Source organism: Stigmatopora argus, chromosome 3, assembly GCF_051989625.1.
Source record: "Stigmatopora argus isolate UIUO_Sarg chromosome 3, RoL_Sarg_1.0, whole genome shotgun sequence".
NCBI lineage: Eukaryota > Metazoa > Chordata > Actinopteri > Syngnathiformes > Syngnathidae > Stigmatopora > Stigmatopora argus.
This window is the reverse complement of record NC_135389.1, coordinates 13,500,324-13,522,884: the sequence shown is the minus strand read 5'-3', so window position 1 is coordinate 13,522,884 and position 22,561 is coordinate 13,500,324. Positions and strand designations below refer to the sequence as shown.

At 39.6% G+C, this 22,561-nt stretch overlaps 2 protein-coding genes across 4 annotated transcripts in view; one reads left to right on the top strand and one right to left on the bottom strand.

Annotated features, from left to right (window-relative positions):
* The window catches only part of LOC144071171 (anoctamin-9), a 15,807-nt gene extending 9,447 nt beyond the window's left edge, over positions 1-6,360 (bottom strand). The window contains exons 1-5 of one of the 3 annotated variants that reach the window (XM_077596040.1): positions 6,245-6,360; positions 2,458-2,600; positions 2,182-2,317; positions 528-608; positions 23-151 (exon numbers count right to left, since the gene is read on the bottom strand). In XM_077596040.1, coding sequence (XP_077452166.1) covers positions 23-151; positions 528-608; positions 2,182-2,211 — 240 coding nt within the window. In that variant the 5' untranslated portion in view covers positions 2,212-2,317; positions 2,458-2,600; positions 6,245-6,360. The remainder of the gene's footprint in view (positions 1-22; positions 152-527; positions 609-2,181; positions 2,318-2,457; positions 2,601-6,244) is intronic. The other 2 variants (XM_077596038.1, XM_077596039.1) reach the window with 2 other exon arrangements.
* ano5a (anoctamin 5a) lies at positions 4,778-22,561 on the top strand. The gene is made up of 22 exons (XM_077596037.1): positions 4,778-5,002; positions 6,333-6,394; positions 6,979-7,107; positions 7,240-7,311; positions 10,286-10,387; positions 11,026-11,097; positions 11,183-11,467; positions 11,593-11,712; positions 11,790-11,905; positions 11,993-12,127; positions 12,205-12,310; positions 12,411-12,471; positions 13,251-13,402; positions 13,998-14,075; positions 14,262-14,484; positions 14,564-14,742; positions 15,423-15,520; positions 15,589-15,719; positions 16,247-16,452; positions 16,530-16,729; positions 16,813-16,918; positions 21,412-22,561. Exons 1-22 carry the CDS (start codon positions 4,933-4,935, stop codon positions 21,607-21,609), a joined length of 2,901 nt encoding a protein of 966 aa, XP_077452163.1. The 5' UTR covers positions 4,778-4,932; the 3' UTR covers positions 21,610-22,561.

Genomic DNA, 22,561 nt, shown 5'->3' with positions numbered 1-22,561 from the left:
GATCTCTTTGATTTACACTCACCGTGATTTTAAAATTCTTCTTCTTAAGTTCCTCGATATATTCGTTTTGCTTCTTGAGCGTCTCACGCACCAGGTGGTCTCTTGTTTTTGCAACCAGCACGTAGTCGTAGGAGACGGGATTGTACTGCATCTCAAAAACAATATCGGGATGAATTACTCATCAGCATCTGTATAGAAGGACTTTATATCACTTGCACCAATCAATAACTTGTGATGTGTTTTGATGTACAGTAGGAGTGCTATGAAAAACAATGTAGTATTTAGCGTATCAAAACTAAAAGTAACCAAGGCCGAATTCTTTCGTTCTGGATCTGCCAAATCGAGTGACGATCTAATTGGTATGGGCAAATTCATTTTAATTGTTTCAACCATTATCCAATCATGATTCAATTACTCATTATTCAATCATGCTCATCAATGAAACCATTGATGAGGATGATCGAATAATAATAAATATCCTTAGTAATCCTTGGACATTATTGAGATTAAATCCACAATTTACTCACCAGAGGAGGAAGTGACATTTTCTCATTTTCATTGCCATTTTCTCGAACAACTCCGATTCGCTCCAGTAGCTCAATGCTGGGCTATTGAACAGAACAATCACAACGGGTATTTTCATTCTAAATCATTTTCAACAAAACATCTAAATCAAAAGGTATTTTTATTGAACGTAAAAATACTCAGATTAAAAATGACATCCTTAGAAAGATCACACTCTAGAAAATAATCCAGAGGAACTCTCACATGGGAACAACATATGAATAAGGTTTCACTTCTCTGTGTCCATCTGAACTCCTTTCTGACACTGGACGGGGTTAATTGAGAGTAACAGAGTCCCGTGCAGTAGGATGCATGCTCTCAACATGTGTTATTCACAGCAAAATCCCACACAACACTGCATGCAGCATGGCGTAACTGACAAAATAATGCCTCGCCGTTGATACGCCTACGCGAGTGTAGCAGCGGGCCAACATATATTGGTGTACAGATTTAAGTGCTTTAAATAATTGGCTGCCAAGGCAACCCAATCAATTTAAACTGGGAGCGCCAGTCCTCCCAGTTTTCATAAATGAAACTGCTCCCAAGACCTTTGAATTTGAACAGGGTGTGTAGACTTTAAAATCATCTGCACGTGCAACTGTTGTCATAACATCCATCACTCTACATTTACATATTGTCAGTTTTGCTACTTTGGTTCTGAATGAAGGGCAAATATGTTCCTCACAACAGGGAAAATAAACAGCTTTTAAATCGCCACTGTATTATGTAATATTTAAGTAATTCAAGAACAAATACGTGAGAACATTTTCACAGCGTTTCATCAGAATAAAATGGTGACCAATCTCTATTGTCATCTCATTTAGGACTACAATTTAGGGGTTAGGAACCTTTTTAGCCATAAACAATTTAGATTTTCAAATGTTATTCCTCGAGATCCACACTCCGAATTTCAAAGTAAAAATATACATGAAAATGTGTGCATTTTTTTTCTATTCGTTTGACCCCTTTTAAAGTCCAAAAGGACCCAGAATTCTTTTGACAACATTGTTACACTGTTGCCAATCAATGCGTATGAATGTGTATCAATGTGTATCAATGAGTATCAATGAGTATCAATGAGTATCAATGAGTATCAATGACTATCAATGAGTATCAATGACAATCAATGAGAGTGCATGCAGAAGATACTAATAAACATAAAATAAAAATATATAGATAATTATCAATGTGGTGTCAACACCACAGTGACACTATTCAGCTGTCATCATATTTTCAACTCACAGGTGAGCCACATTTGGCTTTCAAGCCATATATAACCATCAAGAGAGTCACATACGGCTCCCGAGCCATAGGTTCCCTAACCCTGATCTAGAACCATTAAAGCATGGCAGTTGTAGACCTACAAAAACAATCTATTCAGTGTCAATCAGACTCGTAAAGAGAAGACAGTTAAATACACACCAATATGACATGCAGTGGTCATATTGTCAGAAGCTGGCTCATGTTCACCACATGCACATGTTTATGCGGGTGCTTAAAAGCATGATTGGGTGTTGTTTTCCGAAGAAAACAGCAGCCATGTCACCGCGAGCAATGGGCATGACACAATAGCGTCTGTTTTAAACGTCAAGCATGCAGCGGAGAACATTTCCTTACCTGTCTTCTGTGTCTTGAGACTTCCAACATAATTAGGAGGTAAAAAAGGAAAAATGGAGGATCCTCAAAGTCTCCTTGAGGACAATTCCGATTCCTACGGTGGGCCTGTGATCAGGCAGGTAACTTCCGTAGTCCTCTGCAAAAAGCAGGTCGTCATTTGTTGAGGCGAAGGAATGTAGGAGCAACTCTACCTGTTGCTGTCGTGACACGAGCTTCCACTTTGTTTCTTTTTTTTTTGTGTGGCTAAGGTCTACTAGAGATCTAAACAAAACTTACCCCAAACGAGTTTTTTGGCGTGGAGTGTTGCTGGCGAAGACGCTCGCTTGCTTGCTCGTGTCGAGTAAAGTCCTGTCAGGTGCGATGGAATGATTTTATTGTTGCCTCCTCCTCAAGTGTTTTGGAGTGGCTCGTGCTGACCACTAGATGGCAGAAAAAAACAATTATTCAATCCGGATAGGGAAACGGGAATACATAAAGTCTATTTGCCACATTTCATAATGATAAGGGATGCAGTGACTAAGCAACCACAATTTATAGGCTATTCATTGAACTCTTTGGCAGGGTGAATGAAATAGTACTGTTAAAAATCAAACAGCCCCGGTCACTGTATCTAAAATATTGTGTACTTATAAACTTGGAAAGCATTTAATCCCAACAAAAGTTAGAAAATGGTATGAAAACCATTGTTGCCAAGTCTTGCAATAAGGCATTTCTAGCTGGGGAGAGCCTTTGGCCCACTCTTGACTTCTGAATCCCAAACACATATTTGTATAAAACACTTGTGACACAACTGTATATGACTGTATGTACTAGTCAAATAACTTGACATTTTTACCAGTAACCTGACTATATTCTGTCAGTGCTCACGCTGTTTATGCGTAAGAAAAGTAGTAGTTTACTTAAAATTTAGTTCCCTCATTGTACCAAACTTGACTCAAACTCATTCATACTGTATCAAACCATGATTTCGTAGGATGAGCTCCCATGTTTACTATTCGTACATTATGAGCCAGTGTGAAGGCTGAATAAGCCGAAACTTGACCTTAAGCCACTCCTTTGGTGTCTGGCAGTACTTATTGGGTCATTGTACCCTTTTCAGAATAAGAGCTCCAAAACATAATGTTTCCTTATCCATAATTGACTGTGGGGATTTTAATCATCCAAACACGACGTGTTGCATTCGAGGCCAGTAACTTTGGTTTGACCGCAGCGCTTTCTCTGAATCATGTTGAGGCTTCTATGCAATTTTAACTAGCTTTCCATAGGTGCCATTTATTTTGACTGATTTATCACACACTAATAATAACTAAAAGTCCGAAATGAACTTACATAAAGCAAGAGTCAAAAGTTGCAACACACCTTTTAACATGCAACTTGAAGAATTGCGTCCTAACTTGTAATTTAACATAACATAGTATTTAAGCGATACGCTGGATTACATAGGCCGAGTATATATTCTCATTTTAGCGTAGTGTAGTGTAAATCCAAATCAAAGGTGGTCCTGCTTGTCTTGTCATTACACGCAACTGTTTACCATTAGACATTGGCCGTGTACACCCAAGAAGTGCCACATGTTGCGGAGAACGGACAATATGAGACTGAAGAAAAAGTGGTTTGGGGAAATGAGTAGCTGTATTTCGGTGCAGCCTGCCACACCCCGCAGAGGCCAGGGTAATTATACGAGTACAGGACGGTAGAAGCCACATGAACGGCAGCAACATAGCCCTGACACTAAATTTAAACTGAGAGAAAATACAAGGTTAGGGGGGGAGAATTTCCCGAACTAGAGGATTGAGAGCAGAGTGGAACTAAGGTTAACAATGCAGAAAAGAGAGTGAGAGAGAGAGAGAGAGAGAGAGAGAGAGAGAGAGAGAGAGAGAGAGAGAGAGAGAGAGAGAGAGAGAGAGGAGAGAGAGGGAGAGAGAGGGAGAGAGAGAGAATGCATCCATTAAGATTTAAAATAACATAGTAAATGAAAATAGCAACTAATTGAAACATAATGTGAGATTTCAATACTACTAATAATAGTAATAATGAATAAAAAATGTATATACTAAAAATGTAAATATTGTACTTATTATACATATTTTTTTCTCTCGCATCAAAACTAATATGTGACGCCAAAATTACGAGCGGAAATGAGTGTAACTGTATTGTTTGTACTTTATATTGCCAAGAATAACAAAAACAACCCATTCTTAAACTCTGGCACCCCCGCCACCCTTGTGAGGATAAGTGGTACGGAAAATTATTGAATGAATAAAAAGAAAGAAAAGGATATGACAAAGGTGAATACACTACAACCCAAAGAAACCTAAGATATTTCTATTTTTAGAAAAATGAAAAACATTTAAAATTACAGTTATTTTGTATAGAAGGTTCTGCTAATTGAATAGAGCAATTTTGGTCAGTTTTGGTTAATGAACGGGCAGCTGGCTCAGTAGTGCTGAATGTGTGCAGAAATTACAAAGCCACACACTCGGTTCCCATTGGGCTCGTATTATTGGCTCGAGAGGGGGAGACACTCCCCCTGCGAACCTCCCCCTGTGATGGTGCGGGGTGGGGAGGCATACGACAGTAGGCGGCGGGTGGTCACTGGGTGAACGGGAAACCGGGCACCAGGTTACTGAGTCACCCAGGAGTAGACACCCGGCATAGAAAAGGGGCCCTAGTAAGGAAGTCGTCAGGTTCGGGACAGACACAGCTAGATGTGGATTCACGTGCTCACTTTGGACCATCAAAATACTGAACATGAACCGAGTAAGGGGCTGGAGTGGCGAGAACAACCTGATGGAGATGAGCCCGTCTGACTACTATCACGGTGAGTCACCTCTAAGCAAGATCAAAGTTTGCATTCTTTGCAAGTAAACTTGCATGGATTAAAATAGTACAGCTGAAACCCACTCAAATTACCCAAGTATTTTTTTCACCTCTTATTATAAAGCAGTTAACTGTAAAAGCACCCTTACATGAATACAGTCATTGCTAAGATATTTGCACCAGTCAAGGGTGACAAAAATTCAACTTAGGTCACTTCTAAAATTACCCTTTAAATGTTCATTACACAGTTTTTCTTCATTGAAGTTAAGTCATCAACACTGTCAAGCTTCGCATGTCTACTAAATTTAGCCGCCACAATGTTTTGCGTCTATGAGCATGTATTATTAGGCCCGCTGTGAAGCCAATAATGTCACAACGGTACTTTATTTATAAAGAGGGCACGGTAGAATAACTGTAGCAAAGTGGGAGTAAATGACAATATTTAAAAAATATTTACAAGCATGATCGAGTATTGAGTCCCTCCCTGTTGAAAAGAACTGAATGTCTTTCACAGTGAAACTTTAACATCTTCATTGTGATTGCTTAGCATTAACTCTTTCCAAAGTAAACATTTCTCCTAAGTTTAGCTATCACACAAGAATGTCACAAAGTGAATGGAAAAAGGGACTTTCAAGCTTTCTAGTCCGACAGCCGGACTGGAAACAAGCAAGAATTTTGTTATAAGCTCTGTATTTAATGTAATTGTAACTTTCAAGCTACTGCTTGCTTCTCACATGGCGGCACCGTGCCAGGTGTGCAGAAATAGGCCAAGTTGTTCAAGAGACTTTCTCATATAACAGAAGGGCAGACAGACAATTCCATAATATAAAATGGAAATACTGCCAATGAAGCATATTCTTTCAGATACCCCAAAATAAGACATTTCATTAGATTGCTAACATTTTGTAATGGCTGTATTTAAGTTGAATTATTTGAAGTCCACGCTTAGTATAAATTGTGTGACTCTTGACTAAACATAACCGTGTTATGGGAATATTTAAATGTAAAGGTGTGTTTAGAATTTTTCATCTATCTTTTGTTGGCAGTATGTAAATGGTGCAAAGGTCCTTTTGTCTTTAAAGATATAAATAAATTAAGTTTACACTGAAAGCCAAGTGGATTGAATCAGAAACTGATGATTTTTTTTGTTTCTGGTGGGAGTCCTGCCTCCAACAATAGTATGAACCATAACACTAGTTGCTAAAACTATACAGCTGTTTAGTATCAATTTATAACAACATACCTTTGATTTCGCTGACATGAGATGCACAGTCAACAATATGGTTGGAATCTGCCTTTATATTTTTGTATCTCTTATTGCTGTCTTCCAGATGATATGAATGGCTCTTACCATGACTCATCTGGGCCAGGTTTCCTATATGGAGAATCAGAGGTAAGGGACAAATGTATTGGGGTATATTGAGTAAAATACTGAGATTGTGCAATTACACACGTCTGATTCGGTCTCCAATACAGTTTGGATATTTACGTGCTTCCAGCTTTGTGGGGGCAGTTTTCTGGAAGGCTATCTTCTGTTCCAGTGTAATTTTGCTCATCACAAAGGCATGCACAGATTGGTTTGGCGAGGAAGAACTGAATTGGCCAAGAAATGTGATGAAAGTGAACAGAAATTGCTAATCAGGCCTTTGTACGTAAGAACAGACACTGAAGGTTGAACACTTCTTTCCATTAGAATTGACATTGAGTGGATTTTTCTTTCACCACCGTGTTCTTTTGTAGAAATGCTGAACTATATTTGCAGTTTTTTCTCTTGGTTGTGTAATAATCACACTAAAAGTGCTTGGGAGATCTTGTCAACCAAAAGTACTTAACGTCAAAACCAATGGAAACGGTAAAAGGCTCCTACGTATTCAGTTGCAGGACATTCTTGCGCTGCCGTGTGGACTATTTCAATTGACTTGGAATGGGTTCGAGGCGATCCCATGCTAAATATGTCCTCTTCTCCTTTTGGAAAAGTGCTACCGTACGAGTGTGGCGACTTGTGAGTCTCTCAACAGCAGCATGGCCACGCTGGCCTCGTCTGACAGTAGTCGCGAAGCTCAGTGCGAGGCTCACAGTTTAGACCTCAACAGTTCTTTGACTGGGGTAAGATGCCAGTCTGGCACACAGATGCATGCTGCTGTGTTTGCATCCGGATGATTTCTGGTTTATCAGATCACATTAAAAATACTTTAAAATACATTTAATAACGTCTTGGGTTTCCGTTTGCTCTGTTAGGACTCTACTTTCAACTCGGTTCCTTCACAGTTCCCGAGAAAGCGGGCACTGTTCCTGAAGTATCGTTCGAGGGTATGGCATGGTAAAAACAAGCTTTTGATGTGATGCTATTCAATGCATCTCATTGGCTAAGTTTTAAATAATAAAGCGTGTCTGTCAGACTTGAATAAAATGCGCATCTGTGTGGGAAAGAGTATGTAGCTTTTCGAGCATGTTTTTAATTTGTGCTGGTCATGAAAACATGCTGGGGTGAGAGGTAATTAAAATTGTTTTGTTCTCACATCTGATAATTGGCTGGCTCCTAGCTGTTGTTATTGCTTGCTATTACCACACGTGTTTGTGGGTTTTTTTTGCACTTATTGATTGAGCAAGACCAGTGCAAAATAAATAAATATATATATATATATATATATATATATATATATATATATATATATATATATATATATATATATATATATATATACATACATGGATTTTGGATTCAAGTCATGTTCCTATTTAAAAACCTCATCTAAAAAAATCCTAATTAACACAAGTAGTTTTACACTTCCCCGTAAAAAATAGACATTTACTGTTTCACACCATGTTTTACTCATGCAACAAAAAAAAGGAAGCAAGACATCACCCACTAGTTTGAGGTTGGTGGTGACTGGACAGAACTCAAGCATCTCCATTTGGCAAGAGCGGGTCCAAAGTGGGAGTAGTACTGCTTTCTACTTGCAGAACTGTAATCACGGCAAATGAGAGTGTTGCAGCTGTAAAGGAAGGTCTCCGCCCTCGCATGGTCAGCATGAACTCATTCAATCCAGGAGCTAATGTGGGAATTTATTTAGACATTATTTTGGAGAAAACAACAATTTGACTTGTAAACTTTTACAGCAAATTAGTCCTAAGCTTTTACTCCCCACAATGGATTTGCATACATTGATTTACTGCTTTCAGGCTCTTGAGTAGCTAGATTGCTATGGTTCATACTTCACCAGCTTCATCACACTACTACATTATTAATGATTAAATTGCTTCTCTTGTGTCCTGTTGCCAACTAAAGTAACATTAAACATAGCTTCTATAGAATTAACTTGAAAGATTTTCACACAGATTTTGATGTTGTCTTTAGTTGCTCCCTTTTTTTAAGCCTTCCAGTTCCTTCCATTCCACCTTGTCACTTTTTTTTTTGAGCATGAGAGAACTGGCAGGCAGCTGCTCTGGAGCCAAAGACTGCGGGCAGCAATGCTTTTAGTATTTGCCCACACTCTTCCGGGAAGGCTCCATCGGGAAGAAGGATTTTGCTCTGGTGCATGTCTAACTGTAAAGGAAGGCTTGGGATGGAGGTAAAGTGTTCTTTTGCTCCTCCTTGCTGAGTGCAGACAGTGTTGTCTTCCTACTGAAAGTATGTTGCCACTGTGGCGATATTAAGTAGTGTGTGGTTATGTTTAGCTCCCTGAACAGCTGAAGCAGCATTAGCCACTAGCAAACACACTGTTCTGTCCTCTCTTCAAGCATTCCTGTGCAGTTTGATTCCCTTCAGCGAACGGCTGATGCACATGGCTGACATTTCAACACACATTATTACACCCGGTTAGGCCAAACAAGTTCATGAACTGCAGAAAATAAATGCTAAAACCTTGGAAAATGTTACCCAATTTGCTGCTGCTCCCTGATTTAATTATTGTAGGGATCAATTTAAAGGAAAAAAATAACAGTTGCGTTATAATTTTAGATTGGTTAAACCTAAAACTTGAATGCTGATTCAAAAATTGCAGCCATTTTTTAATAGTATGCCAAGTTCTTTTTTAAAATTCACATCTTATATACTCAGCTGTTTTTAACTGTTTGCACACAATTATAATTACAGTAGCCACATCCTTAGTAAAAAACTACTAGTGTGCACACAAACAGTCTGAAGGCTGTGCACGCATGCTCTCGAGTGGCTAACTCAGAATCTACAGACATAATGAGTCTGCAATTAAATAATCAGCCCTGATACAAAGTGTAAAAATATCGGGCACCGAGGATGTAAACCATGCAGGAAGAGATTTGGAGACTCAAGATCAAAACTACGAGGAAGACAAGCGAACCATTTCTCTCTCCTGTTTCACATTTTTGCTTAGGTGATTTGGAATGGTGTCATCCTTAAACAAGGCACCCCTACCTCCCATGTTTTTTTTACTCCCATTTTTCAGCAGGCCTGACCTTGTGGTTTACTCGTACACAGGCACCAAAAAACAGTTAAGCAGAAAATGTGCCAAGAGACTTTTATAGGCAGTTAGCACTTGTCTCTTATCAGATAAGGAAGGAAATGTCCAGTGGAGTGCTGTATTTTCCATTTACCATCTGTCCTGTTCGAACAGCTGAAAACTGAACATTGGGAGCGTAATGGCACTGTGTTCTCCTTTTCTTTGTTTCGTTCTTTTGAGAAAAAGCTGTGTATGAAATGACTATACAAGGCTGTGAGCATAACAGACGCCACACAAAACCACACTGAGACAACATAAGGACAACATGTAAAACATTCTACCTTTTTTTCCCCCAAACAAACTGTATCCTATGCCAAGTGACGACTCGTATATGAAAAATATCACCATCACAAGAGCTTGAGAATTTGCGAGTATAACTGATGTCACAAGCAAAGGTGGACGATCTGAAATATTCATATTTGATTGGCTACAAAAGTTCTGGCATTTAAAAATGTATGCTTAGTGCAATTTTGTCTACTTTTTAGAAATATTGGCTTTTGTTGATGTATTTTTCTACTGTTTATTTTTATTTTTGGGGTTTATTGTTAACCAAGATTCCTTCTGCTGGGATGCACTTGAAAAAAGTTTTGTTTTGCACTTTAAAGTTCTGGTTCACTCAAAGGCTGCTTTTTACTGTGAAAGGTCAAGTATAAGACCTCTGCATGCAACGTTAACACAGTTTATGTTGTGAAACTTTCTACTGACAATGTGTGCCTCTGCGAGATGTTTTTGTACTGTGCTCGAAGACGTGTAGTGCCAATCATGTGTGTCTTGTACATTTTGTGACCTCTGCCATTTTGTTCTAGATTGAGAAACAGCAACAGAGTAAAGACTTGGTGTTCTTCCGTGATGGAGTGCGAAGAATTGATTTTGTCCTGTCGTACACTGACGAAGACAGTGAAAAACACGTAAGAAAAAAGTTTTCCACTTCATGGGGCTTTTTTGAATGGTCTACTAGGAAGCTGTTATTTCAAGATGTCTTCCAAACCAGTGGGAATTAGCAGGACATACTCTAGATAGGGTCGAGATGTTTCCACTGTTTACTCTGACAAGCACTGTTAAACTGCTGATACTTGTAAAAGTTGATAGTAGGGTGTTAGTCTTCACATCTGTCTGTCATCATTTCTGTGCGACTTTGTTTGGTTGAATTCAACTTGGGCTGTGTATTTTAAACACTTGAAGACATGCTAGGTATAACATGACCTGATTAAAGTCATTTAACTTGTTCACATTCAAATTGAAATTGCAAAACATCGATTAAAAGGAATGGTTTCCATTCTAATGCGTGAAATTTAGCAGCAACAAAATTATCAAAAAATCTAAAATTGCTATGTATTTTTGATTGCTTTAGGTGATTGTGTCATTGTGTTAACTGTATATATTGATTGGGAAACATCCTACCATTGCCCTAAGAATCAATATAGTGTTGTAGTGTCAGAAATGATCGATAACTGATTTGAATGAATTGTAGTATTTTCTAGCAGCCATTGAAATCATAACTGTAGAACTGTTGAAGCAAATTCATCCTGTTTTTTTTCTCCTAAAGAGAAGAAAGAGGGAGCTTTATGAAGCCAACCTAATTAAAGTTGGCTTGGAACTGGAGACGGAAGATAAAATAGTAAGAGTTTGCAATCACTCAACGAGTAATGTCTTGCATGGGAAGCAAAAGGTACCAGTAGAGCTCATTGTTGACCACATTATAGGAATCAGAAGATGGAAAGACCTACTTTGTGAAGATCCACGCTCCTTGGGAGGTTTTGGCCACTTACGCAGATGTGCTGAAAATCAAAGCACCCTTCAAAGTCAACGACCTGCAAAGAAAATCCGTGAATCCCTTGAGTTGGTTGGCTACCCCTTTGCGTCTTCCCGACCACATCATGTATCCTGACCCGGATTACTTCACCGCGACTTTCAACAAGAGCAAAGCTGACTTCTTTCTCATTGATGACAAAGATACATTCTTTACGCCTGCCACTCGCAACAGGATAGTAAGTATGCTTTGTACCTTTTCTGTAAATGTTTAAAAGAGCGCCATTTACATATTTCCCTTTGTTATTATTTTATTTAATCATGCAACTTGCAATCCATTGATTAAATCTGCCTATTTTCCAAGGTGTACTACATCCTCTCCAGGTGTGCATACGGAGAGGATGAACGCCTAGATAAAGACAAAAAAGGGATCAAGAGGTTGCTGAACAATGGCACGTACACAGCGGCTTTTCCACTGCACGACGTGAGTGCTCTTTTCCAAATGTATGATTGAATAATCAAAGATTTTTCAAATAATTCTGTGTTTGTTTACACGTGCAGGGCAAATATTGGGTAAAACCAAAGGATTCTAGTTTTGAGAGGGACCGATACAATCTCTATCAACACTGGGCCACATTTTCATGCTTCTTCAAAGAGCAGCCTCTCAATCTCATCAGGTCATTAAACATACTACAAAGCACCGTTTTAATGTTTGTCGGCATTTTGAAGCATCTCACTACTCAACATGTTTTTTCCCCTCGAAGGAAGTACTATGGGGAGCGGATTGGCCTCTATTTTGCCTGGCTTGGCTTCTACACTGAGATGTTATTTTTTGCTGCCATTGTGGGATTAATTTGTTTCTATTACGGTTTGACTTCATACAAAGACAATGAGTGGAGGTGAATTTGAGAAAGAATACACATTTTTTTCTATAATGATCGTGTTCACTAAAACTACTGTTTTCAATTATTTTCAGTAAGGAAATCTGCAGTGAGCAAATTGGAGGCAATATTGTCATGTGTCCACTGTGTGACAAGAAATGTACCTACTGGAAACTCAGTACAACATGCAACGCGTCATGGGTGAGATGTTTCCTGATCCATGAAGCTTCTCACAATCGATGATTAAGAAAGCATGTTCTTAACTAACATTCATTGTTTTCAAATCTGCTTTTTCTTTCAGCAAGCGCATCTGTTCGACAATGCAGGAACTTTGTTTTTTGCCATTTTCATGGGAATTTGGGGTGAGTATACGTATTCTGCCCTGCACTTTTGAGCTGCAGTACCGCCTAGTGGTACTGGTTGAACTGTTGTGCAGTTCATTGATTTTTAAAGACCATTCATCCTTGTGTCAAAGTACCACTAGTGACACATAAGCTTCCTCTAGTTTTATGTGAAAGAATTATTGAGTTAACTTTGCGTTTCAGTACAACCCCTGTTGGTTAAAGTGTCTGGAACAAAAAGCTGCACCCGCAGCGGCCCCCCACGACCACTTTGCCAGAAGTTGGCTCATTGAAAAGTAGATCTTGGAGCCAAAAACTATGAGCGCCCTTGTCATAGAGGGTTACATGACCCAAAATGTAATGTCCACAGAGGTCAGAGATGCCCAAACATTTTTTTTCTCTGAGTGCAGCTTTCAGAAAAATCAAAAGATGGACATCATACACTTTCATTTGTCAAACAGAATCGGAATGAAAAGATTCGATTTTAAAATGTATATATTTGAAGTGTTACCTTATAGGCTGGCAATCCATGTCAACTGGGACAGGTCGGCAGCGATCACCTAAACGGATAAAAAGTCCAAAGATAATTGGATTTTTGTGACAGTTTTGTTGCTGAAATATTTCTAACATATACTAACTATTCTCTTAAACAAAACAGAAACTCTAATAGAGTGGTTAGCGCGTTGGCCTCACTGTTCTGGGGTCAAGAGTCTGAGTCTGATTTGGATGAAAAATATCTATGTTTACATTGAAGTTTAGGATGCACAGAAGAAACTTGATGAAAGATATTTGATTTTTAGTGACTTTATTTCTGGAGCTCTGGAAGAGGCGTCAGGCCCGGCTAGCATACGAGTGGGATCTGGTGGATTTTGAAGAGGCGGAGCAGCAACTGCAGATCCGTCCCGAGTACGAGAACAAGTGCACCAGCCGCAAGCTGAATCCCATTACTCAGGTGTTCATGTACTCATGACAGAACTCTTGTCATCTATCTTGTCATCTATTTTGAGTAGAACTTGGTTAAGATTTGACTCTACAATGTATTTATGAGGTCATTTGAAGTTGGACTGATTATTGAATGAAACGGGATTCTTGAAATTTGCTTTGACCGCATCCCGCCACATTTGTAGGAATCAGAGTTGGTTCTTGAGAGGACTGCTACTGATATTGTGGCAAAATTATTTCTGTGCTGGATCACCGTGTTATTCTGGGTAAGGGTTGTGCTGAAAAAAACGACACTTTCATTTGGGAATTTTTTTGTCATGGTGTATAGTTCTGAAAAGGATTCACAAGCACAAGTTTCCTTCTCTGTCTGCAAACAGGATCTTCATTCAAGTGCTGCCATTGTCAGCATTAGATGTCCAATCCATCTCGATTAAGGGATTGGACATCTATCGCCATGACTGACACCAAATGCGATAATTGGTACTTTGGTCAGCCTCAGATCTGACGTGATCGGCTATTTGGGGGAACCTCGTGTAATTGCTTTTCAGACTTTAACAAAGTGTGACTGACCTTTTTTGTACATGCTTTGCTTGCTTATGGTATAGGAAATGGAGCCTAACTTACCCATAACAACAGTCAGGTGTGCACGTATTTGTCTGTCTGGAGCTACTGTCCTTTTGTGGGTGAGCATTCAATCGGCAATGTCACGTTTATTTCTGCATTTCCTTCCTACTCTTTGCAAACCTCACGTCATTGCATCTCTCAGCTCGCTTTGCTTGTATGTAGTATTTTGTTGAGTGTAAGAATACCAAGGGTGCGTGTTTTGCAGTCGTCTTTTCATTCTGTGGCTCTGCTCTCTTTCCCCAAAGATTTGTCTGACCATTTCTTGCATCATCGGCGTGATTGCATACCGCCTGGCGGTCTACGCTGCCTTTGCCAGCTTCATGAAGGAGCATGAACAATTCAACAAGATGGGTTCCTCAATTACACCACAACTGGCCACTGCTGTCACCGGCTCATGCATCAACTTTGTCATCATTATGATACTCAACCTCATGTATGACCGTGTGGCTATTTGGATAACTAACCTAGGTGAGAGGAAGGGTGGCGTAGTAGGCGTGATTAAGATGTGCCACTCTTTTTTGTTCATGTGCATTTTTTTGACTTTCAGAAATTCCAAAGACGCATGTGGAATATGAAAACAAGCTGACAGTGAAGATGTTCTTATTCCAGTTTGTCAACTACTACTCCTCCATCTTCTACGTAGCTTTCTTTAAGGGGAAATTCATCGGCTATCCTGGAGGTTATTCTTACATGTTCGGCCAGACGACTAGACTCAGGAATGAAGAGGTAGGGAACTGCATCAGTACCGATTCACTTTGAGCTTCATTGTTCAGTTGGCTGATCGATATGGTTTGATTTAATTCATGTGTAATGAGTCCATCACTAAAAAGATAGCCGTCTCTCCTGACCCTGCCTTTAAAAAAAAAAAAAAATTAGGAAATTGCACAATAATCAACGTCAACCCAAAGCCTCAATGTACAAATATGTTGGAGCTAGCACTAGGTACTAATTCACATCCGTTGTCCTAAGGCAGGTTTAAAGTCAGTTCGTCATTAAACCACTATCATTTGGTTGTAGACATTTGTGGTCAACATAAAACCACACTTGTGGTGTATATTTTTTTACTTTCAGAACCCCATCACAGCTATGTCTGCCGCTCTTTGCTACGCTAATGTGGGAAGGAGTGACATTTGTATTGGCATTGCATTTAGTCACTGTCTGCTATTTGTTTTGACGTCATTAAATTGCCTTGTTATTCTTTCTTTCCTTTGTGATAGAATTGAATAAGTTAATACCTTCTAAATGAAAGCTGACATTTTGCTCAAAATATAACTATTCCAGGGTTAACAGGTATTGGAATGCACAAAGAGATACTCTGAAAACTGATGTAAATCAGTCATTAGCTTTTCTCTCCATCAGTGCGTCCTTGGAATTTATTCTTCAAATTCTTTTCTGCTTGCTTTCAGTGTGACCCTGGTGGCTGTTTGATTGAATTGACCACCCAGTTGGTCATTGTGATGACTGGAAAGCAGGTGTGGGGCAACATTCAGGAGTCTCTGGTCCCGTGAGTATACCAAACTCTCATCTACAATATTTTCTGCCTGCCAGTAATAACCCACTCGTGTGCGACAGGGTGGTAATGAACTGGTGGCGCGGCAGAGGAGCTCGCAACCACCCGGACAGTCTGTATAGCCGTTGGGAGCAAGACAACGACCTGGTGGTCTTCGGACAACTACAACTCTTTGATGAGTACCTGGAAATGGGTAAAACAACCATTTAACCCTTTATATAGCCAGTTTCTATTTTTGTTCATTTAAAAAACTTGCTTAGACCTTGCGTCTACATAAATACTACATCATATTTTGGGTGATGTAGGTGACTACATTAACATTTGGTGTCATACTAGTTGTGCCCTACCTGACCCAAAATGTTACGTCCATGGTCTATATATATTTTATATTATATTTAAAAAACTCTAAGAGAAACAAATAAACATGTTAACAATAAAAAACACATTTAACATTACCTGCCTGCAAAAACAATTTACGTTCAACTTATTTAACTTGGTGGTAATGGATGTGAATGCTCATGTTTCAGTGCCTTTAACGGTACTAGACGTCCAGTCCATTTTGAATGGAAAGGCTGGCTGCTTTCCAAGTCAAAATGCATTGAACTTCTTGCACTGTCAATTACAGCCAATTAGTGCCCTATGAAGGTGTACGTCCACGTCTGAATCCTGCAGGTAGCGCTGTTCCCCCTCTAATCATATCTCTTTTTCTTCATGATCCAGTGATCCAGTTTGGTTTCGTCTCTCTGTTTGTTGCCTCCTTCCCTTTGGCTCCCCTGTTGGCTCTCTTCAACAACATTATTGAGGTTCGAGTGGACGCCTGGAAGCTCACTACTCAGTTCAGGCGTCCCGTAGCAGCCAAAGCTCACAGCATTGGTGCCTGGGGAGAAATCCTCAGTGGCATTGCCATCTTATCTGTTGTTACCAATGTAAGAGATGGACTATCATGCAAATGGTGATTCTTTTTGCATGATCTTGATGCTGAATTTCAACTCCCTTTTTGCAGGCGTTCATTGTGGCCTTCACTTCTGATATGATCCCCCGACTTGTTTATATGTACGCCTACCAGCCAGATGGGGTGGTGACTATGAGAGGCTACATCAACAACAGTTTGTCTCTGTTCAACATCTCAGAGTTTCTACCGGCCAACAGGCCAGATGATGATGAGGTGCCGCCCTGGTTCAACGGCTCTATCACAACTTGCAGGTGCGTCTGTTAGCTTTAGATTGGGTGTCAAATAAAGGCATGAAGTCGTGTCTTTAAAGAATGTTAATTCACCAATCACGCAGGTACCAAGACTACCGCTATCCTCCTGGCCATCAGAATCAGTACACCCACACATTGCAGTTCTGGCATATTTTGGCTGCCAAGCTGGCCTTCATCATCATCATGGAGGTAGTACATTTAGGGTTCATTCATTTTCTCCTCGTGGGGGATGCTGGAGCCTATCCCAGCTAACTACGGGCACCAATCAAGGGACACCCTGAATTGGTGGCTAGCCAATCGCAGGCACAAGGAGACAAAGGACAACCATTCACTCTCACACTCGTACCTAGGGGCCATTTAGAGTGCTCAACTGTTTTTGAGATGAGTACCCAAGTACTTGGAGAGTTTACAAGACAGTATGAGAAAACGTGCCATTTTGCCTTCAGAAAATCCCAATTTTAAAGTTTTGCTTATATTGTTTGTAATGACTTATTTGATTTATTAGACACTGAGCTAGCAGGAAAAAATGCATGTTATCTTGTTTATGCATTTGCCTAAAATAATCGATCGGTGCCAATGTTTTGTAAATCACACAATAATTTTCCACATTAATAGGGCATGTTTGTCCAAAGTAACACAATTAATGTAGAACAGTGGTGTGCCGTCAGGGCCTTCAAGGCCTTCTCTGCTGGCCTAAGAAATATCTGAATCACAGACTGAAGTTAATTATATTTTGTCCATGAATACTTAAATAATTCCAAATTGTCTGTTAGCTTCATTTCATTGCTTTTCCCCCTGGCTGTGCTGCTTCCAGATGTGTGTTTTCATATTGAAGCATTTAACAAATCACATTTCAGCCATTATTTGTTGCCAGGGTCAGAAATCTGCTTCAAGGCCTTCACAATCAGTTCTGCAGGCTCTGCTGCATTAAACAAGCGTCGATAAGACTGTTGCTTTAACCAATCAGATTTCGAGTTGGCAACACCACAATGCCTTCTCGCAGGCGTAGGGATACGTCATTGCCTTCTCGCAGGCGTAGGGATACGTCATCGCGTTCACCAACTATGATTGGCTAGTGATAGAGTGGACTAACCAGAGCTACCAAACTGTATCTGGAGCGAGCTGCACAAGCAAATATATTGTGTTGATTTAAAGCCATTTTCAAGACTGACTATGCCAGAAATACAACAGGACAGGCTCGACTTTCAGCATTAGCTTTGATGGCGATAGAAAAGAAGGAAGAAAGAAAGGAGGATGGACTTTGTGTACAGTTAAAAAGGATTTTTGGTGAGTAAAATATGGCTAAATAATATTTCAATTGTATGAGGTTATTATTGATTATTTTTTTATGTGTCGCAGCTGTAGCTGCAGTAGAGGTTTTATAGCCATAAAATAGTTTTTGCTGAAGGCGTCACTAGGAAATGCACTGACCACCACTGGTCTTCACCATACTGTGATGGAAGGATTTGCGTTTTCCAATTATTCAAGGTTTTGTGTTGTTGGACTTTGTGACCCTGACGGGATAAAAGTCCTGATTTCAGGACAAGGACAAGAAACCTTAGAAACTTAAGTGCCATTGCTGTGAAGAAAATTACTGTTCGATTTGGAGTGATTTTTGTTATCAAGACCCCCATACACCTCTTAATTGAAAACCTCTCTTAACCATTTTTGTAGCTGCCACTCAAAGCTACGACGCCCTGCACGTTTTCTATTGAAATGTGTACTTTTCTTTGGCCACTTACGGGTTTTTTCCCCGCAGGTACTCCTTTATGACCCTAAGAGTATATTTTGCATGAAGCTTTAGACTGGCAGCAATTTTGGGTGTACCTTCCGCTTTTGTATAATTATGCCAATTTTAGTAACAGCTTCACTAAACCTTTTGTTTAAACCTTCTGTGCCTGACTGAATACTTTTGTAGTCTTGCCCAGTAATTAGACCGTACCAGACAAGAATTTTGACCAAGTTTGCTTTAATTAAATAACAACAATTAAATTACACAACAGTGGATGACTTTAATCTTGTTTGTTCATTTTGGATTTTCTTATTATAAACATATAACTGCAATGTTGGGAGATTTTGATTAGTTTTGAGAAACAAATTGAGCAGAGGGATCAAGAAAAGTAATCATCCTCTGTATATAAAGTAAATTAGGTAATCGGATCATTTATGACTGCTAAAGGTAATTTTGTGGTGCTTTTGCTCCAGATGGGTACATGAGGATGACTTTGTTAAAATGCACATTGAATGTTGTTGTGTCAGAAATCATTTTTTTCCAAATGAATTAGCCACTACAAAGCCAACCTGACCCATCTGCCGGGACCAGTGAGGGTAGTTTTTAAGATCATTCCCAGCAAAAATAGGCTTGGCAGCATTTCTCTTGGAACAGCACCCAGTGGCATGATTGCACCAGCGAAAATAGTGAGTAGAGACTAAAGGAAGAAGACAGAATGATTGAGAGACATTCCTCTAAAATTAATTGCCCACCCCCAATTGCAATATCAAATCTGAGTTTTGCTATTCCTTCCGATTTTCATGATTTATTCCTAATTACTGAGGCCTTTACACTGTCGTTCACCAAGTGTTTCCTGAGTGTAGGATTTCAAACTAACAGAGTTATTGGTTGTTCGGTCTGTCAGGAGGTGGTAACTCCCTTTCTTGTCTTTTCACCTTAGAAAGCATCTTAAGTTGTTCTGTTTAGACATGTTGGCCCATTATTCTCATTTGCAGAACATTCATCCATTCATTTTTTTCAACCGCTTATCGTCACAAGGTTTGTGGAGGGTGCTGGAGCCTATCCTAGCTAACTACGGACACCTGGCGTGGCACACCCAGAATCGGTTGCCAGCAAATCGCAGGGGACAAGGAGATGGACAACCATTCACACTCACACACATAGCTAGGGGCAATTTAGAGTGTTCAACCAACTTACCCTGCATGTTTTTGGGATGTGGGAGCAAACCAGAGTACCTGGAGAAAACCCATGCAAGCCTGGGGAGAACATGCAAACTCCACACAGTGAGGACCCGCCTGGGATTAGAATTTCCTTTTTCAGTGTGTGCATGTGAACTAGGAAGGCAATGCTATAACATAAATGTGACAAGTAGCCAATATGAAAGGCCATAGGAGTAAAGCCAAATGAAGAAAGCCATGTTATGATCTCCATAACCCTGACAGCAATCATGTAAAAGGATGCATGAGACTGGACACCCAAAGGGCCTAACCTAACCAGCCACATACATGACCACAGAGTGACAGGAATGCTATACCCAGCACCCCACCATCATAATGACCGATGGACCTATAGGGATACGTCATTGCCTTCTCGCAGGCGTAGGGATACGTCATCGCGTTCACCAACTATGATTGGCTAGTGATAGAGTGGACTAACCAGAGCTACCAAACTGTATCTGGAGCGAGCTGCACAAGCAAATATATTGTGTTGATTTAAAGCCATTTTCAAGACGGACTATGCCAGAAATACAACAGGACAGGCTCGACTTTCAGCATTAGCTTCGATGGCGATAGAAAAGAAGGAAGAAAGAAAGGAGGATGGATATTGTGTACAGTTAAAAAGGATTTTTGGTGAGTAAAATATGGCTATATTCCTAAATAATATTTCAATTGTGGGCCCGGTTCTGATATCTGAAAAGCTCCAGTGTTTGTATTTAATCACTAAATGCTGCTAGGAAGTGGATTTTACCCCATTTTAGTGCAATTTTTGCCGTTTCGCCATTGACGTCCATCGCTGTCTTTTCCCGGGGAAATCACCTCCCTGGCCCGGTTGTAATGTCTGAAAAGCTCCAGTATTTGTATTTAATCACTAAATGCTGCTATGAAGTGGATTTTACCCCATTTTAGTGCAATTTTTGCCGTTTCGCGTATGGATGTATATGGACGTATCGACGTTCATCGCTGTCGTTTTCCCGGGGAAATCACCCCCCTTGCGCGGTTGTAATGTATGGCATTGCCTTGTCATTGCCCTGAAAAGCTCCAGTATTTGTATTGAATCATTAAATGCTGCTAGGAAGTGGATTTTACCCCATTTTTGTGCATTGATTTATTGATTATTTTTTAGGTGTCGCAGCTGTAGCTGCAGTCGAGGTTTTGTAGCCATAAAATAGTTTTTGAGGGTTGGATTGATTCGTTGAAGGCGCTACGAAAAAATGCACGGACCGCCACTGATGTAGAACATAGGGAAAGCAATAAAACGATTATTTTTCTTTCATCTATAGCAAAAAGCTTATATGTTAATGACATTTCAGGGGTATCAAAAAATGCATTTTTAACATATCATTTACTTTGAAGCACTCTGAAAGTCTGTTGTTATGAAAAATGTCACCATTAGTCATTTTTATCATATATTTAACAGTTATCCTGTAAAATAGAAACATCTTTAAATTTGAAAAAAATTACATCAAGTTTTGTAGTTTTTAATGTTATTGCCATAGCCTCATTTGGTAGGTTGTATCTCAAGGACCCAAAATGGCACGTTTTCCTTTAATGCCTCCTACGTATCTGCAATTGTGCCAGATAACCGCTAATGCCAAAGAAGGTTCGTTTTAATCATGGCCAAAAAACAGGTACACCGAAATGGATGAAAATGGTTGATTGCAAAGTGAATTAAGTATTTTGAATAGCCATTGTTTGAATGTAGTTGACAGCTGTGTCTTCCTTGTCTACAGCATATCGTGTTCATGATCAAGTTCTTTTTGGCCTGGTTGATTCCCGATGTTCCGATCGACGTGAGAGATCGAGTGAGGAGAGAGCGCTACCTCGTCCAAGAGAATCTCTACAAGTTCGAAGTGGAGAAGGTGAGGTGTCAATTTGGCGGATATGTGGACGAGGAAAACGAGGTCATTAGCAGACATAATGCTCTGTGACTTCCCCTTAAAAACATGGCTTAAATGTAGCACCTCCCTGTCACAAAAAGATCAAGAAGTGTAGCTTTAACATATACTTCCTTGACACCAATTATTGCTTCCTCCTGAGAAAGTGTGAAAAAAGCAAATAGGTGAGTTTTGGGTGACCCGCAAATAAGAAGGAGCGACTATTTATGTTTCATTGATTAAGGACAGACGCACTTGTAAACCTATAGCCTTTATGAAGGAGTTTGAGGTCCCCACAGCTATCCTGCTTCAAGACTTGAATATAACTGCCTCATATTTATGGCCTTCTATTCTATGCTGTAATTGCAATGCTGGTATTGATCTCAAACACAAACCTCGCTATTCAGGACTATTTATTTTATCAGATGCTATAAGTGGCTTAAGAGTAGATACGTTAATATATCACACTTTGTCCTGTCTGGCAGTTGTATCAACGACAGCAGTGTCATATGAAATTGATGAATGACTTTACTCGTGATTTTTACTAATAACTGTTTTCACCACTACATAAAATGCCCTCAGTTGTGTATACATTAAAGGAAATGCGCATTTCATTTTTGTTTTTTGTTTTTTTTTATCGCACATTGCACTTGATGAAAAATGACTTGTCATAGATGTGCCAGTCTTGCGGTTGTCATGGCGACACCACATTCACAGCCTTGAGCGTTTTCAAGCAGCATATGGAGAATATTTAAGTTTTATATAATGCTCCTGTAGAGAAATTCTTTCATGAAAAGGTTTAAATTGTATCATTTATTCAGATAATCGTTAGAATTTTAGACTCATTTTTTCTGTCTTTGTTCTGTGAATCTGCATTCTTTTGTGACTTTTTATACTTTAAACAAGTGAACATGCTTACTGTACACGGACTTAGCTTATTATTTGGTTCTGAATTTTTCCAACATGACTGTATCCAAACCTCAAGAATAAATTCCAGTCCAACCCA

What these genes read in the sequence shown, in the direction of transcription:
- ano5a (XM_077596037.1), top strand. Translation starts at nt 4,933, where the DNA reads ATGAACCGAGTAAGGGGCTGGAGTGGCGAGAACAACCTGATGGAGATG. An exon ending in TCAACAGTTCTTTGACTGGG is followed by an intron (nt 7,108 to 7,239) that starts GTAAGATGCCAG and finishes TTGCTCTGTTAG; the next exon opens with GACTCTACTTTCAACTCGGT. An exon ending in TACAAAGACAATGAGTGGAG is followed by an intron (nt 12,128 to 12,204) that starts GTGAATTTGAGA and finishes AATTATTTTCAG; the next exon opens with TAAGGAAATCTGCAGTGAGC.